The 18176-nt window shown below is 32.7% G+C and overlaps 1 protein-coding gene across 9 annotated transcripts in view; it reads right to left on the reverse strand.

Annotated features, from left to right (window-relative positions):
* Nucleotides 1–1403: 1403 nt before the first annotated feature.
* LOC136034048 (myosin-IIIb-like) overlaps nt 1404–18176 on the reverse strand; it is a 165464-nt gene continuing 148691 nt past the window's right edge. For 7 of the 9 annotated variants that reach the window (XM_065715139.1, XM_065715133.1, XM_065715136.1 and 4 more), the window contains 4 exons: nt 15228–15295; nt 11183–11251; nt 6693–6929; nt 1404–2201 (listed from right to left, as the gene is read on the reverse strand). In XM_065715139.1, the coding sequence (XP_065571211.1) occupies nt 1832–2201; nt 6693–6929; nt 11183–11251; nt 15228–15295 (744 nt within the window). In that variant the 3' untranslated portion in view covers nt 1404–1831. The remainder of the gene's footprint in view (nt 2202–6692; nt 6930–11182; nt 11252–15227; nt 15296–18176) is intronic. The other 2 variants (XM_065715140.1, XM_065715138.1) reach the window with 1 other exon arrangement.

The following is an 18176-nucleotide window of genomic DNA, read 5'->3' on the forward strand; positions in this document are numbered from 1 at the left end:
AGTTTAATAAAAATATTCAGTTTAGAAGTTAAAGATGTTAGTAGCTCTTTTAAAGACTGAGAGATTCCTCTAAATCCGGTTTGCAAGATCAATATAATCTTTTAATTTATCAACCAATTATAACAATTTATCTATAACTCCTCTTAGGGTTATTGATCTTCTCAAGAAGCAAACATCTTTTAATGACTCTATTGAGATTAAAATTTCTTATTCTTTTATTGTTCAGACTGCTAATGTATTCAAACTATATAAAAAACTAATGCATTTGTTTTCGTTAGTATCACAGATTTTGAAGGAGCTCTGGGCCAATTTGTCTCAGTGTCTTTAGTACGCTCATCAGGATTAGATCAAGAACAGTTTTTAAATGAATAAATGTTTTTTGCCTCAAGTTTACCCTACTTAGCATTTGCATACAGACTAATATCGGAATTTTACATAAGATGGGGGGCTGTTATTTCAGCCTTTGCCTCAGGAATCCTCTTTTTGATGGTTATCAGACTTTAGCCAACATGACCTTTTATTTACAGAGTTGTTCCATAAAGGCTTTTTGTTCTTTTATGTGATAATCATCGACTTTATTCTCGCAATTCCCCGACCGATGGTAAAAAACTTTCTGCCGATGTGACAGTTGGTGACCTAGACTTACAGATGACATGACAATACTACAGTCATGCAAGCAACGTGTGCAAGAACTTCTAAACAGGGTCAGCGAAAAAGCAAGCCAACTTGGCCTAAAAATAAATTCGAGTAAAACTAAAACAGTGGCGACTAAAAGGCGCCTATAACGCAGGGATGTCAGGCAAATTCCAAAATACTTTTGTGTGACAAAATTGCCTAAAAATCAAAAGGAAGAAATTAAAATCTTAATTGCTTTCAATTAGAGGATCCATTCATAAAATGTAAACGGCTATCATTATTTTTTCTAATTCTGCTCATTGTCTAAACAGTCTTTGCTCGAGAAAAGTCTGCTAGAGATGGCGGGTAAGAGATGGCGGTAGAGATGGCGGGTAAGCAGATCGTTGATATTTCTTAAGCATGCACACCTTAAACTATTCAATGGTATATGAAAAATGCTTGATTATTATGAAAAGGTAGCTAAGTTTTAGAAATTCAAATATTAGCTTTGAAAAAAGAATTTCGGATCATATATATTATGTTTTGAAAAAAATCGCTCCGAAGACCTTGCTGGTAATAAAAATTCGATGTATTTAAGCAAAAAAAAAAAAAAAAAACGAAAAAAAAAAACAGTTCGTTAGGAAGCTATTAGTTAAAAAAAACTAAGGTAAGAATGTTTAGATTTGAAATTTCTGTTTGATTTTATGGGCTAGGATGTTTAATAGTTTACACGCAATTAACATTTGGGTTGCATTGCTATAAGGTAATTTTCCTATTAACAGTAATGGTCTGGTAAACAAATCTTTATTTATTAGCAAACTTTGACCAAGGAACGAGATCATAGTAAAACCACTATTCTTTCATTGGAAATTTGGAAGAAATATTCCAGTTTATATTCCACTTGAGATCAAATACAATCACATAGTAAGATTGACTATAAGCATTGACACATCAACTTATAGAAGAACAAATACGGCGTGGATTTCCTTGCATTGTTTCTTTCATTCTATTCTGTGTGGCCCGACATAAACTATGGATCTGCCTGTCTAAACTTGAAAGGATTTAAACTAAGTGGCTTTTTGCGTTGACATTTGTTACCTTCCTCACGTTCATCAATGCTTGTTCCGTATTATTTGTTATCTATTTGAGTACTAAATCTTTGAATAAAACGAACATAAAATCTGTCTTTGGCTATCCTACAATGCGCAGCACATATTTATTTATTGGGGATTTTCGTTTTGTTTGTCTCCCCATTAATCTGTTTTTCATCCTTAACAGATGGTGACATTGTTGTCCCTTCACTAGAGATGTTCACCTCTTGCTCCCTTGGCTCCATACCGCAAAAACCCCTTCTCTTTCTAAGTGATTCTGTTGGGGGGTTGGCAGTGGGTCGAAGTCTGGCCCTAAAGTCATATGGCATTGAACTGTTTCCGGAAAATTCTGGTGGCTGATTACGAAGAAGGCCTTGTAGGTCACTGGCTGGTTGGAAATTCTGCTTGATGGGCCGGAGAACTGGTTTCATAAATCCGTCAGCATTTAGTGGGATTTTGTTTATTGGTTGAGGCTGAAGAAGCTTGACTGAACTTCTGTAATGAAATATAGAACACATATGGTAAGAACACCCATACAATTATATATATATATATATATATATATATATATATATATATATATATATATATATATATATATATATATATATATATATATATATATATATATATATATATATATATATATTAAAGATTAGATTATTCAATAATCCTGTGCTTAGTATAGGCTCAAGCAAAGGATCCTGAAGTACTAGGGTTCTAACTCACTTCAGGATAGCTGAAAGATGCTATAATGCAAGGCCAAGTCCAGGGTATTTGAACCCCCCCCCCCCCCACCCCAAAAAAAATAATTTCCGACTCGTAAAAAGTAAAAAAAATAATATAAGCAAATTGTGTGTGTTTTTGAAGTCTGTTTTTTGTGCCCCCCACCCTGAAAAAATCGTTTTGCAACCCTCCCCTCCACAACCTGAAAAAAATAATGGATACAGTCCGGTTACAATGTTACTGTATATTATTGTGAAGAAATATTTTTTTTTCGTTAACCATATTGAAAGAACACAATATATAGCTAGTATATATAGTAGCTAGAAAGACTAGTGAGCAATATATAGCTAGTCTTATACCAAGATTCGTCTCAAGATTTTATGCATTGGTTGTGCCTTGGGTTGAATAGATTAACTTGAATTGAAGACCTTGATAATATATTTCGATGTTTCTTTGCGGGTAGAACGCATCAATCGGATGATAAAAAGTCGAAGGGATATAAGGGAAATTATAAATCAATGGAAGGCATAAACAATAAAGTTTTGAATAGATTGGAATGAAGGACAAGCACGGGCAGCTGCGTCGGCCTCAGGTAGTTTGATGCTCAAGTGAGTTATTAACAGTAGTACTAATTGATCTAAGAGCAAAATAGTCAAAAAATTATGTTATTTCACCATTCTCATAAAAAGTAACTGAGATTCTTTCTTTTTTTTTGGCTCCTCTTCATATTTAAAAATGGTGAATAATAAATGAAAAGAGACTTCAAGCAACAAAAACTTTCAAACAATCAAAAAGGTCGTTCCAAACAGTGGCGGTTCTGGCCTTGCGCCCGGGGAAAAATATTGATCAGACCCCCCCCCCCCCCCGCCACTGCTCAGCCCTGTCCATCGTAAAATTTTATTACCCAAAATTTAAACAAAATTTTCGTTAGAAACGAAATTATTTCCAATTTTTTGTGATATTTTTTTATTGATCATCTAATTCGTATTTCAATCAATAGAACCTTTCATGCAATAATAGAAATATTTTCTGTCTTTTGTAATGGATATTAAAAAAAGGTAGCTTTTATAGTAGGAATAGTTAAAAATAAAATTGCACATACAGTTGCAAAACAAATATGATATTCCACAGTAACGTACGATTATTTGAACAATTAACTATTAGTCAGAAATTTTCAGGTCTATTTTGATGGTTTTTTTTTCAAGTCATTATAAACGTCTATAGCCCAAGGAGCACATGCCTTATGAACGATGTTATTTACAATATCAAAACACATAACTTAGAAAAGGGCAAAACTAGTATATAATAAAACTTCCATTTTAAACTTTAAACTAAGAGAAATGGCTTGGAAAAGTACACAACTAGTGACAAATAGGCCTTTTATATCAAAAACTTTACAAAAATAACTTAAAAAAGTGCACAGCTAGTCACCAGTAGAGCTTTCATTTTGAAATTAAAGCTGTGAGAAATAACTTAGAAAGGTGCTTAGAACTAGTGCTTAGAAATAACTTAGAAAAGTGCTTAGAACTAGTGCTTAGAAATAACTTACAAATAGTGATCAGTGGAACTTTCATTTTAAAATTTAAGCTTGGAGAAATAACTTAGAAAAGTGCTTAGAACTAGTGCTTAGAAATAACTTACAAATAGTGATAAGTGGAACTTTATTTTAAAATTTAAACTCGGAGAAATAACTTAGAAAAGTGCTTAGAACTAGTGCTTAGAAATAACTTACAAATAGTGATCAGTGGGACTTCCATTTTCCAATTTAAGCTCGGAGAAATAACTTAGAAAAGTGCTTAGAACTAGTGCTTGGAAATAATTTACAAATAGTGATCAGTGGGACTTTCATTTTAAAATTGAAGCTTGGAGAAATAACCTAGAGATGTGCATAGCTAGAGACAAATGAAACTTTCCTTTTCGACTTAAAACTTAGAGGAACGACTTGGAGAAATGCACAATTAGTGACAAATTTCATTTTAGAATATTTAGAGAAATAGCTTAAAGACGTGCATAACTAGTGACAAACAGGAGGGAATTTAAGAATTTGTTAAGACTGAATTTATTAATAATAATGTTAAAAATGAACAATTACCTATTGAGATACACGATTTTATTTGATTCTGGCACTTATGCTTAATTTGGCCGTATTTTTTTTTAGTTTAGACCCTCTACTCCATCCTTTTTTGTGGAGAACAGGACTTAATATTAAATTAAATTCTTAGAATATTATTAAATATTAATAATTAAATAATTAATATTAAAATAATTAGAATATTAAGTTCTGCCAGGATATTTTATTTTTGTAAGATTGACCTTTTATAAGACTGAGCTTCTTAAACTTCACTAAGATATACATAGCAATAGATATGAAAATCGAAAGCTTAGCGGGCAAAAAGACACAAAAATGGTCTGCATATTCGAATAATCCAGCATAGTTTTTTTTCAAAAATTTACGAGACATTTCGGTTTAAATCATAGATGAAATGGTGAATTGACATTATCTCTTTTCCATTCCATACGTTCTACATACAAAAAAAAAATCAATAAATTTCGCGACAGACAAATATATATATAGAGATTCATCAAAGGACTTTAATTACAGGAAGACATAAGTAACCTCATGTTTTATAAAGACCTATTTAAACCGGAATTTTATTTTTGTATTACAAACAAATTAAATGTAAGAACTGTTTTAGTTGATAACAATATATCTTCCGTGGGGTGTTTCCACCCGCTAATTCGATTGTTTCCATTTAACGGTTGTCCATTATATTTGTGTATATTGAAGTTTTCTTTTGTTTCTTTTCCCCATTACTTTATTTGTATTTTGTTGTTTTATAATAGGCTATAAAAATATAATATTGATTTACTATAATTATCTATAGACATGTCGAAAGTATGTCTTTAGTCAAAATTGTGTCTTATGCGTTTATATTTGTGTATATTGAAGCTTTTTTTGTTCCTTTTCCCCAGTACTTTGCTTGTGTTTTGTAGCAGGTTAAAAATAAGTTATTATAGATTATTATTACTATAATTACCTATTGACATGTCAAAATTATGTCTTTAGCTGAAATTATGTCTTATGTAAAATATATTTGTGTATATTGAAGTTTCTTTTTTTTTCAGTACTTTAGTAGTGTTTTGTTGCTTTGTAGAAAGTTAGAAATAAATTATTGTAGATTATTATTATTATTATTATTACTATTACCTATTGACATGTCCAAATTATGCCTAGTACAAATTATGTCGTGTGCATTATATTTGTGCATATTGAAGTTTTTTTCTTTTTCCGCGTACTTTGCTAGTGGTTTTTTGTTTTGTTTTTGTTTTTTGTTTTTGTTTAGCAGGTTAAAAATAAATTATTAATGATTATTATTATTATAATTACTTATTAACATGTCGAAATTATGCCTTTATTCAAAATTATGTCTTATGTACAATTTATTTGTGTATATTGAAGTTTCTTTTTGTTTCTTTTCCCCATTACTTTGCTTGTGTTTTTTAGCCGGTTAAAAAATAAATTGTTATTGATTATTATTATCATAATCACCTGTTAATGTCGAAATTAAGTCTTTAGTCAAAATTGTTCCTTATGTGCATTATATTTGTGTATATTGAAGTTTCTTTTTTGTTTCTTTTCCCCATTACTTTGCCTGTGTTTTGTAGCCGGTTAAAAATTAAATTGTTATTGATTATTATTATCATAATTACCTGTTGACATGTCGAAATTAAGTCTTTAGTCAAAATTCTTCCTTATGTGCATTATATTTGTGTATATTGAAGTTTTTTTTTTGTTTCTTTTCCCCAGTGCTCCGCTTGTGTTTTGTTATTGATTATTGTTATCATAATTACCTATTGACATGTCGAAATTATGCCTAGTCGAAAATAAGTCTTATATGGATTATATTTGTGTATATTGCAGTTTTTTTTTCTTTTCCCTAGTACTCTGCTTGTGTTTTCGTGTTTCATAGCAGGTCAAAAATAAATTATTATTGATTATTGTTATCATAATTACCTATTGACATATCCAAATACCTTTAGTCGAAATTATTTCTTGTGTGCATTATATTTGTGTATATTGAAGCTTCTTTTTTATTTCTTCTTGCAAACCGAAAAAGTGTTTAAGATTAAAATACGTAAAAAATCTCTTCAGAATATAGAGGGGATGCATAAGAATGTAGGAGGTCCTTCTTTTCCCCAATACTCTGCTTGTTTTTGTTGGTTTGAAGCATGTTAAAAATAAATTATTATCATAATTACCTATTGACATGTTTGCTATTTTCCTGACTGTTGAAGGGAGATTTTTTCGAGCTTCGAGCAACAATTTCTTCAAGAACGACAGCATTTGATTCAGCCGCTTGGACAACCCCTTTCCACTGACTGATGAGCTTATCTTCTCTCTCTTTATTCGCCCTGTTCTGCGATTTCAAACCTTGCAAAAGTATTTCACGCATTTCCAAATCAACAGATATCTTTTTATCCTGGGTTTTTCGACGGCTACAATAATTGAAAAAAATAATCAATAAATTAGTGTCATCGATATAAGATAAAAGGTGAAAAATATAGCACTGGACCTGACAATTTCCACCGGGTGTGCTAATCTCCGTTTTATGACATTTCAGCCAGAAAGTAAAATGGTGGAGGGGGGGGGGCTGAGAGCTAGACATTTTGTGCTTTCGCACAACTTTTCTGTTAACCTTCCCCAAATTTCTCCAGGTCCACATTTAGAATTGGTTCGACTCTGGCTGAGCTTACAGAGTTGCACCACTGACCCCTGTTTTAAACCAAATATCCAGCGACACAAGAACTCGAACCCGTGTCCTCGCAGACAAAGGATTTCAAGTCTAGCGTGCTAACAACTCGGCTAATATAGCTCCAGTAACTAAAGAATACAGTGCTATATACAAAAAGCTATTTCAATCAGCAACCTTCATAGAGGTATATTAAAAAATTACCATTACCTACCACAACCCTGCCTAACTTGGTCACTTACCAATAAAACTACCGCAGCTATGCTTAACTTACTAAGCTGGATGAATCGTAACACGATCCTTTATGTAATAATCAGTAAAAATCCCAATATCTTCTTCAAACCTTTCCAAAATATCCCAGCTTAACTTTAAAACTCGAGGTCAGAATGATCATCTAGACCCAGGATTCTCTACGCGGGGCACACGCCCCACTGGTTAATGACGTTAATTAATACACTGTATAGAAGGGGTGTGGGTGTAACTGAGTTTCCATGCAACTCAACCCGTTTGAACTGAATCCTTGTGCAAGCGAACCTCCGTTTAACTGGACCCAGGTGAGCTCAACCCCATTTAACCAAGTTCACAATTACTCAGTTCAAGAAGGACTTTACCCAGTTTCAAATATTTTCATTATTTTTTTTATGCGTGAATGGGGAGGAGGGAAGGAAGTTGAATTTGGGCCTCAGCTCGTAGATTAGATGTAGCTTTTACCCTGGCCGGAGTTAAATTTTAATAGGATGTAGTCTCTAGTCTAGGAATGCACAAAAGTCAGAAAGAATTTAAAAAAAAATTGACAGGTATTGGGAAGAAACCCTAGCTGTACAGGCTTAAAAATTTCTGCTGAAAAAAGATCCAAGAGAAAATTGTGACGCAAACAATTATTATACTTGTAAGCAGGTTTGAATAGTAAACCAATCGCCTTTTTATTTAGAAATTTCGGGTGAAGTATGCTATCTAACATAAAACTAGTTTAGGGAGAATAAAGCGCTAATTCCAAGAACCTCAGAAGGTTAGCCATTTTAGTTCCCCTCATAATGTTCCAGTGACAGGCTACTGTTGGGGAAAAAGAGTGCGGGGGTAAGATGCACGATGGCTTAGTAGCAAGGGGTTCAGCTTCACAAGGGTTCAGTTGCAGTGGAACCTATAAAAAGCGTTGTGTTCAGACAATATTTTTCATTAATATAAAAAAGCCTAGAGGATGACCAAAAAATAGATACAAATTAATGGCCTTTTAACCTTCATTCAGGTGAATACAGATAAAATTTTGAATAACAAAATTTAAGTACCACGAAGGGGGCATCAGGGTTTTAGAAGTGATTTGGTGGGGAATGGCTCGGAATTGGATGGGAACCACCTAGACTTCTTACTATACCCATCACCTTTAGTTTAATTTTATTTTACCATTTTTTACTTTACTATACCCGGCTATACCCGTCATTATCATAACTATACCCGTCATTATCATCAGAGCCATCCCCATTTTTATCATCATTCTTTTTTCCATTGCTACTACTGTCACTACAATCATCATAATTAAAATCATTGCCATCCCCATCATTTTTATCACTATCACCAACATCATATTTATGCCAACTATCACAAACACCACCGCAATAACTTTCAAAATTGCCACTGTTCTCACTAATTTGGGTCTTTGGAACCCACGCAGCTGCTATTTATGGTCTACGATAGAGGTAGCAGTTTACGAATTTGTCGTTTCCTGCTTTAGGATTCAAACCCATCTGAAGTCAAAAGAGCAGCTTGTTAATTACGCCGTTTTTAGATATTCAATAAATACAAAATGAACAAAAAAATATAATATAAATATAATATATAAATATAAATAAAATAAATTAAATATAAATATAAATATAAATTCAATATTAAATATATATTAAATTAAATGTAAATAAATTAAATATAAATAAATTAAATATAAATTAAATATAATATTAAAATAATATAAATATAAATAAGTGCTATGCAGCACTATACTACATGTAAGAAGTCTTCTCCTTCGAAAATATGAAAATCGAAAATCGAAAATATGAAAATTAAGTAGTTTTTCCAGTTCTAGTTAGTTTTAAATTTGCTTGCAAGAGAAGGGGAAAAGAGGGAAAAAAATTACCACTGTGAAAATTTTCCTTTCTTTTCTTTTATCGTTCATAATAAGCATTGATGTTTCATAGCCGAAGTGAGTTTTTATGAATATATACTTTTAGTTCCAGGGGTAAAGGGGATGGGTAAAGGGAATAGCACATCAATGAACATTTTCTGCACTTTTCTCCTTCTACATCATCGATTTATATTTCCTTTGTATAATAGTTTTAGCAAGCAATCATATCAGCAGGACCTTTTGTGTATAGATGTGCGATCTAACTATTCGCATTACTTGATCAATTCTTGAGAACCGAAATTAAAATTCAACATTCCCAACTTCAAATATCTTAATATTGTATCAAATTTCGTATAATATTGTATGAAATATCAAATATTTGATATCAAATATTGATATTAAATATCAAATATAATATCAAAGATCAAATATTGATATCAAATATCGAATATAATATTATATCAAATATCTTAATATTGTATCAAATATCTTAATATAATCAGATATCTATTTTATATTGTATTTCAATTTTGTATCTTATTTCTCTTTTATTTTAAATACGTGTAAAGATATTTAAAGATGTGGGCTAATGATGTGATTTAAAGATGTTTAAAGATGTGGGGTAAATCTAGGAAGTAAAAAGTTATTTGTCACGAGGAGAGGGGTAGAGCATTGTATCCCCTAAAAAATAGCAGTTTCTAGACTTGCAACTAGCAATATATCTCGGACATCAAAATTATCAAACCGTTGCCCCAACTTTACATCAAAAGGAGTCGAGCTTGAGTACCAAATAACCGACTTCAGTTTCATCATCATTGCCAGTATCGTCACCACTGGCAACATAGACCTTACCTTACCCTCAGACCTTAGATCTTAGGCACCCAAGGAGTCTACGAAGAGTTTCTAATCGTCTCTTTATCTGGCGGCAGAGATAGTGTCTTCCTACTCTGGGTAGGGAGACATGAAGTTGACGCAGGTAGCAGTTGAAGGTACGATGGAGTGTGTTTTTGGGTCGTCCTCTGCAGCAGGTGCCTTCGAGTAGACAAAGAATGCTTTCTTGGAGATTCTGGTGTCGTTCATGCGTGTTACGTGAAAGTAGCTCTATCTGCGTTTTCGTATGGGTTCGGTGAGGGATGGCTGGGCCGTGATGTTTTTTATATGTGCATTTGTGACTTTATGGGTCCAGTGAATACCAAACAGCCTCCGGAGACAAGCGTTCTCAAACGACTGGATTCTCTCTCTTGGTCTTGGCTGAGATGCCAAGTTTCCGATGCGTAGAGGAGGATAGGCAGGACGTTACTGTTGAACAGGCGGAGTTTGAGCCGGAGAGAGAAGTACTCGATCTTTCGCTTGTGTCAGAATGTTTTGAGACAGAGTGGTAATACATTATCGCTGCCGCCAGATACAGAGACCAGCTGGCAATACAGAATGAAAAATTATTAGGTCAATATCAAGCATAAACATCAAACCAAAAAAATTCCAAGGGGTGAATTAGGACACAAAGGGCAGTGACAAAAAGCATGAAAATGGCCAAAATATAAACAAACTAAATAAAAAATAGTTTTTAGCTAAAAATCCAAAAGTAAAGTAAGTCAAAAATATTTATATTACACAAACACTTAAATGAAAATTTAAAAAAATAAATGGTCTTATAGATAAACAATCGATAGTTTGGCAAAATAAGTTAATGACAAAAGTTTTGAGAAGAAGTTTTGTTTAAGGGCATATACTTTATCACGCAAATTTACCTTTATGTCACAAATGCAATACAGTGTAGTTTAAGAACATTCCGTTAATAAATTAATAAAATGTCTCTTAGAAAACTTTGGTCATGGAAAAAGTACTAGGGTTGCTAGAAAGAGTAGCTATGGTTTCTGGAATACCTTTGAAGTTTTAAAGTGGGCTGCTTCATTGGAGCGTCCCATTCATCAGAATCCAAATCCTCAAGATCGCTAATAAAATATCATCAATAAATTAAGTGCAGTCAGCTACACAAAAAAACGTCAATGCGAAAATAACACACACAAAACCGCAAACGCAAATGAGAGAGTGACGCGCACATAAATGACTACAATGGCCTGAAGCCATGGCTTTTTTGAATTAAAATCGAAGAAATGTGGGCATCAAGCCATGGCTAAATGTAGAAAAAGCAAAGACAGATAGTCTGATTGAGTGAGAGGTAAATCTGGCATTAACCCCCTTATTAAGATTGTATAAAAATGATGTTAGTTCATTTATCAATAGATAAGTCTATTGATTATTGATTTATGTGTCATTCCTAGGGCAGAAGAACTAAGGTAGATAGTCATAGAGCTAAGGTAGTCATCGTTTGCATTTGCATAAATCAAACAGCATAATAAAGAATTCTTTCCATAAGTGCCTCTTCGACTCAACAAGAAATCCATTTTTAATTTTTTCGATGAGTCTGATAATCTAAAATCTGAGCTAGCCAAGCAATTTAGCTGGTTTTACATCTTTGGTACATTGATAAACACAAATAAACAGATTCTAATAAACAGGTTTTCACTAGAGTTACATACATTAATGAATTGTCGTCCATGATAGTAAACGTCTAATGTATTATAACGTCGTATGATTTTACTAGATCATATAATGTACGATAAGTCAATGATATTCTATAGACATAAAACTTGGTAATGAATTTTAGACGAATTCTTGCTATTTTCAATTGAAACAATTGAAACGGTTGAAAACACGGCACCGAACTGTAAGCAAGGATCGAGTCAACCAAAACTCTAAAAGGAAACTCTGATATATATTAATAAATTAAAGGAAATGGCTTTATCCCATACAGAGCTACGAGCTTAAAAAATTTGCCTGATTTTCGACAAAGGAGAGAAACACCCCAAAAAAGTCAAGTAAAAATTATGAAAATTACACCATTAGATTCCACATATCAGAAATTCCTAATATAGAAGCTACAAGCTCCTATCTACAATGGGGAATTTTATGTTTTTGCCACAGAAAAGTTTATGAATGCGTGATAATTTTTTTGTCATTCCTCGGAGGTGATCGTATACAACCAATAGCACTAGAAGATTGGGAGAGGGCTCATTCAAACAGAACCTAAAAGTTACAGTGGTCTTTTTAAGTTGCCAAAAAATTGAAGGGCATCCAGCTCTGCTGCCATGTCCCTTTCTTCGCCAAGGACATCTGATCAAAAATTTCGACTCGCCATTTGTTTTATCATAGTTTAATAGTTCAATAGAAATGCCACTGGGGGATGACATGGTCCCATAGTAAAACTCTAAAATCCTTACGGACTCTCACTGTTGCTGATTGCAAGAAGAAAATCCAATTAAGTTACTCTAAAATTGTTGCTAACCGAGGTAGATACAATAGAAAGTCTCTTGCTAAATTATACTTGGTTTTTACAGATCATTCGGTTTTGTTTCTTTCTGGTATTTACCCTATTTTTCATAAAAACGATATCAGTTCAATTCGTTCTTATTATTTCCGTTTTTCCCGTTTTCTATTGTATCTGCCTCCATGGTATAGGAATAGGAGCCTCATATCTATTTATAGTTTCCCGGATATTGGGTCGAAGCTCACAGAGCTTGCTGGCAAAATACCCCAGTCTACTTATAAGTATCTGCCCGCCCACGGAGGCCTTACTCGTTTGCTTTAGTTTCTTGTTTTTTTTCTGTTTTGTGTAGTGTTTGTTTTGTTTCTTTTATTGATACTCCGCTTTGATTTTTTGTAGCGGGTCAAAAATAAATTATTATAAAGGGCTGTAAGCTATGCCATTTGCCCGTTATTTACATAACGAGCAAATATTTACATAACGGGCAAATTACATATATTTTTTTTTAGAAATATATTGAAGTTTTTCGGTAGGAATTTGTGTTTTTGCGGAAACACACTGATAGACTTCCGTCTCCATTTTATAATATGGAGACTTCCGTCTCCATACGAGAATTATAAATTCTCGAAAGTTCATTTTAGAAAGCTTCGAAACTTAATCTTGATCGTGTTAGTATGTTTAGCCAAAATTTGCCAATTTCATTGACGATATTCATGACTGATCAGTATTGGCTTCTACATATCTCTTTTTGAATGAGTTGTCACCACCTTTAGTAGCGACAATGCAAAATAAAGGACCTACTGGTTAAAGTTCAAAAGGTTATCGTACTTTAACTTGTAAATTTGGACCCCATCATGATCAAGGGGGGATGACATTGGTAATAAGAACTTTCGGTTTTATGTTTCTCTTAATGAAAGTTGGAGGCAAATGAAATGCAGATTTCTTAGTTAAGAAGCTGCCTACGAGAACCACTCTTTACAACCCTCTCTTAACAACCATTGAAATTGGAATCAGTATTGTTGTTTATTGTCACGTGTTTTGTCGTATTTAGTATTGCCGTGTTTTGGTTAATTCAGCAGAATTTTCTTTGTGATTAAATGCACGAGTTCAAACATAGATAAAACACAAAGATAGGTAATAACGTGGCAGGAACGATTAGATTACTACTACTATTGCTAATAACTCACTGCTAAGCACGATTGCTAATAACAGCCACCCGAGGTCAACACAGCTACGCCCAGAGCCCACAGGAAACCCTCCTATACCCAGAAAATGGTGGCCCACAAACCTAACTTTGTCGTATCATAGTTTTAGTGGCTCAGCGTCAAATTTTATATGTTATGTTCGATGATGGTAGCTAATTTGTATTCTCTTATAGGTTTTGTGTTCCCCGTGCAAGTTTTCGGTAGCCTATACTATTTTCTGCTGCCCTGTGGTTTTAATTTTTTAACAAACACACAAAAAAAACATTTACAGTCATTAGTTAACTGAGAGTCGGTTTTACCTAGCTACCAAATTTTCTTTTTGATATTTGCATAAAATTTTTTTTAATAAGAAAATCATTGACACAAATATTTTTTTTAGCCGAAAATCACAGAAAATGGGAAAGATTTTTTGTTTTCCAAGCAAGATTAAATCATTCTCTAAATAAATCCTAAATAATATCCTTATCCTTGGTCGGTAAATGTATAGATTTGAAACTAACGATTCCAATGATAAAAGAATCTCGATCTTTGGGTGAATGTTACTATTGTAGAATTATTGCAAGATTGCAATGTCGGTTTTATCGAGTTGCCAAATTTCATTTTTGACACTTGCTTAGTATTCTTTTAATATAAAAAATCATCAATACAGATATTTTTTAACCGAAAATCATAGAGCAAAGGAAAGATTTCCTAATTTCTTAGAAAGATTAACTCATTCTTTAAGTAAAATTCTAAATAATATCCTTATTCATAGAAAGAAAACATAGAAAATAGGAAATATTTTTCATTTTCTAAGAAAGATTAAATCACCCTCTAAGTAAAATTCTAAATAATATCCTTATCTTTAGTCGATAAATGTATGGTTCTGAAACTAACGATTCCAATGATAAAAAAATCTTGATCTTTGGGTGAACGTTACAGTTATGGACTTATTGTAAGACTGCAATATAAACCTTAAGTTAAACCTTAAGAACAAGTTAAAGCTAAGTTAACAAGTAAATTTAACTTGACGAGTTTAGTTAAACCTTAAGAAAAATATAGTGAATATCCCACCCGTATCCCACCATCTGGTGTATATCTTTGAAAGTTGTTGGTGCTGCTTAGGGCTGCTTAGGGCTGCCACGCATGGCAGAGCCTAAATTTCAGCGAAACTTGGAAACAGTCTCGGATTGAGAAGGGCTTGGTCGACAAAAATTGGCATAAAAACTGTGGAACTAGTTCTGCCAATTTGGTAGAGTTCCGCCATCCCTGGAACTTAATACCTGGTATACATGATGCCAAAGAGTGGTACACCCCTCGAATAAATCCATTCACTGTTGGGACTATGTGGTTGGCCACTTGATATAATGAAGACCCTAATTCAGCATTATACAGAATTTTATAAGTTAATATACTTACTAGCTTCGAGGTTCTTTGCCGTAAGCTTCTTCGTAAGTACTAATGGTTATGACGGGCTTGCTTTTGACCTAAAAAGTACAAACTTTTAAAATTAATGTCTTAACCACTAAAAACATTCATTTCTAGATTGATAACAAAATGATATTTGTTTAAATAATATATGCTAACAATGACATAAGAAACTAACCACTTAACATTTTGTGACAAACTCAAACATATTGACAAAAGAAAATAACTATATTAGCTTAAATAGAGAGAGAAAAAAGAAGATAAAACATAAAGGTAAATTAATGAAATGAAAATGAGGCAAAAATAAATAAAGTAAGTCAACTACCGTTGAATATCTTTGAAGTACAAACCTACTTTTTTCTTTTTTTGGAAAGTCTGGAAAAAAGGGGAGAGTCAGGTATATTACACACCTTCACCTTCAACTTCACAACTTCATGCTCAGGAAAACATTTTTTGATAGAATCAAAATCAGACCCATTAAAATGTACACAAATAGAGATCATAAAATGGAAAACATCAATTTTAATTAGACAGAAATCAGTCCTTTTTTTGTTTCGTTAACTTGATAACTTGACATAATCAAACCCCATCGATGAAGCACAACTAATACCACCTAACGGGTATCTAAAAAGGTATTTTGGAGATCCCCCCCAGATTGTGTCTATTTCCAATGGGCAAAAAAAAAAAATTGTTACACTACTCTGGCGGTTTGTAACTCAGAAAGAAACACTATAAAACTCTGAAAACAGCTTAAAACATCATAAAATTCTCATCTACGTCTTTCTTAAAAGTGTTTTACTTTACTTCACATCTGCAATCCTGATAGTCATATATATATATATATATATATATATATATATATATATATATATATATATATATATATATATATATATATATATATATATATATATATATATATATATATATAACCAGAAATCATTTATTTAAAGATAGCCTTCATAGTCGTAGATAAAAATTACAAACTAAATGTTGATATCATTTACAAACCTACTCATAAGGCATTTATATATGCCTTAATTAAGGCATATATATATATATATACATTTATATATATATATACATATATATATATATATATATATATTTATATATATATATATATATATATATATATATATATATATATATATATATATACAGCAAAAATAATACCTTATCCATGATTTTTCCCGTTACTTGACTTCGTCGACGAGACATGTTTGCTGTTAAATGTAGTTGATAGAAAAGACTCTTATGATAAACTCATGAAGAATACATAATTCGGTTGTATATTTGACCACTGGGGGAGGGGGAAGAAAAGTAAGGCAACTTTAAGAATAATACAAGCAAGTATTTTAATATTTGAAAAAGTAGTTTTCAGAATTGTTTAATGTTTCTTTCTAAGTGAGCAAAAAATTAGACTAGACCAGTGGCATAATTGCGTCAAAATCCTGGAGGGGGGCAAAGCTGGAACCGCTTTTCCTAAGTCAAGTGAAAATATAAAATGAGCCATACAGTACAATAAAGGTAAAAGTATACTAAGGAAAACTGATCTGTTTCTGTGGATGCTTGAATCATGAAGGCCTATCTTAGTTTTTACAAGATTTTTGAAGATACTCAATTTCAGCTGGGGGGGGGGGAGAGGATATAAAATTACAACCTTGGACTATAGACTAAAACCAGTTTTATCACTCTATTTTTAAGTAAGAATTTATCTGTGGTGGATCAAAGTTTAAAAAACTCACTACAATTCATTTTTTCTCCATTTTGATTGTTTTTTATTCTACATAGTGAAAAGACTTCTCTTTTGAAACTGATTCAGTCAGTCACATATTCGCTGTATTCTATATGCACTATATTCATATTAAGCACTTTTTTCGGTTCAGGCCTAAATATAAACATAGTGTTGATTGTTCCTCCTTTACTGCATAATCAGTACAGTGGAGCCAATTCACGGAAATTAGAGGTGGGGCGGTGGTGGTAATTTTTTCAATTTATGGGGAGGGGGGTCGATTTAAGGGAGGTCAACTTTATTGTATATTCAATTTTTCAATATAAATACCAAAAAAAAACATTTTTCAATGAAGATCTTACAGAGATTTTAAAAGAAGTAATTTTTCGAAATCCTATGGGGGCAATACCTCCCCTAGCTTTGAGTTGGAAGCACAACTAAATAAGTTGATTAATTATATATAATATTCATGGAAATATATAGGCTCTTCTAAAAATCCTATCTCAAATATATTCCTATGTTTTCTTTTAGATAACTCAAAGTCGGTACAAGCAAAATTATCTGCCGAAAAAGATTGAATTCAAATTTTCAGGGCCGGATCTACGGGGAGGGGAAAAAAGGGGCAAGCTCCCCAGGTGGCAAAACGCGCAAAAACTGTAATATTTATCGGCAAAGTTGTAATATTTACAGTACTAATGGTGCAGCCAGGGGCAAGAACTTTGCCCCCCCCCTCCCCCCCCCCCCAATTAGCGTCCAGTATGATTTTACCAAGGACATTTTTCAAGGTTTTTAGAACGCTGCAGCCGATTAAAACCGGCGTTTTTGCTTTTTTATATTAAGTATGAATATATTTTTAAACATTAGTATGCAAGCATTTACAGTCAGAAAACATTTTTTAACTATTCAATTATGTCAAGGCGGTCCTAAGCCTTTGGATTTTAATTTTAAACCCTTTACTGCATTTAATAAATCTCAAAGTCGGTACAAGCAATTTTATCTACCAAAAAAGATTGATTCACATTTCAGGGCGGGATCTAGGGGGAGAGGGAGAAAAGGGTACACGCTCCCCGGGCGACAAAACAAGCTAAAACATAATTCGATACATTCGACACAACCGATTTTCAAAATTAAAGCGTTAAACAAAGCTGGTTCCAGCTTTCTATACACCGACGTTGGATTTTGTTAAGGCCTTTTCCTTAAAAAAA

Source organism: Artemia franciscana, chromosome 12 (assembly GCF_032884065.1).
Source record: "Artemia franciscana chromosome 12, ASM3288406v1, whole genome shotgun sequence".
Taxonomy (NCBI): domain Eukaryota; kingdom Metazoa; phylum Arthropoda; class Branchiopoda; order Anostraca; family Artemiidae; genus Artemia; species Artemia franciscana.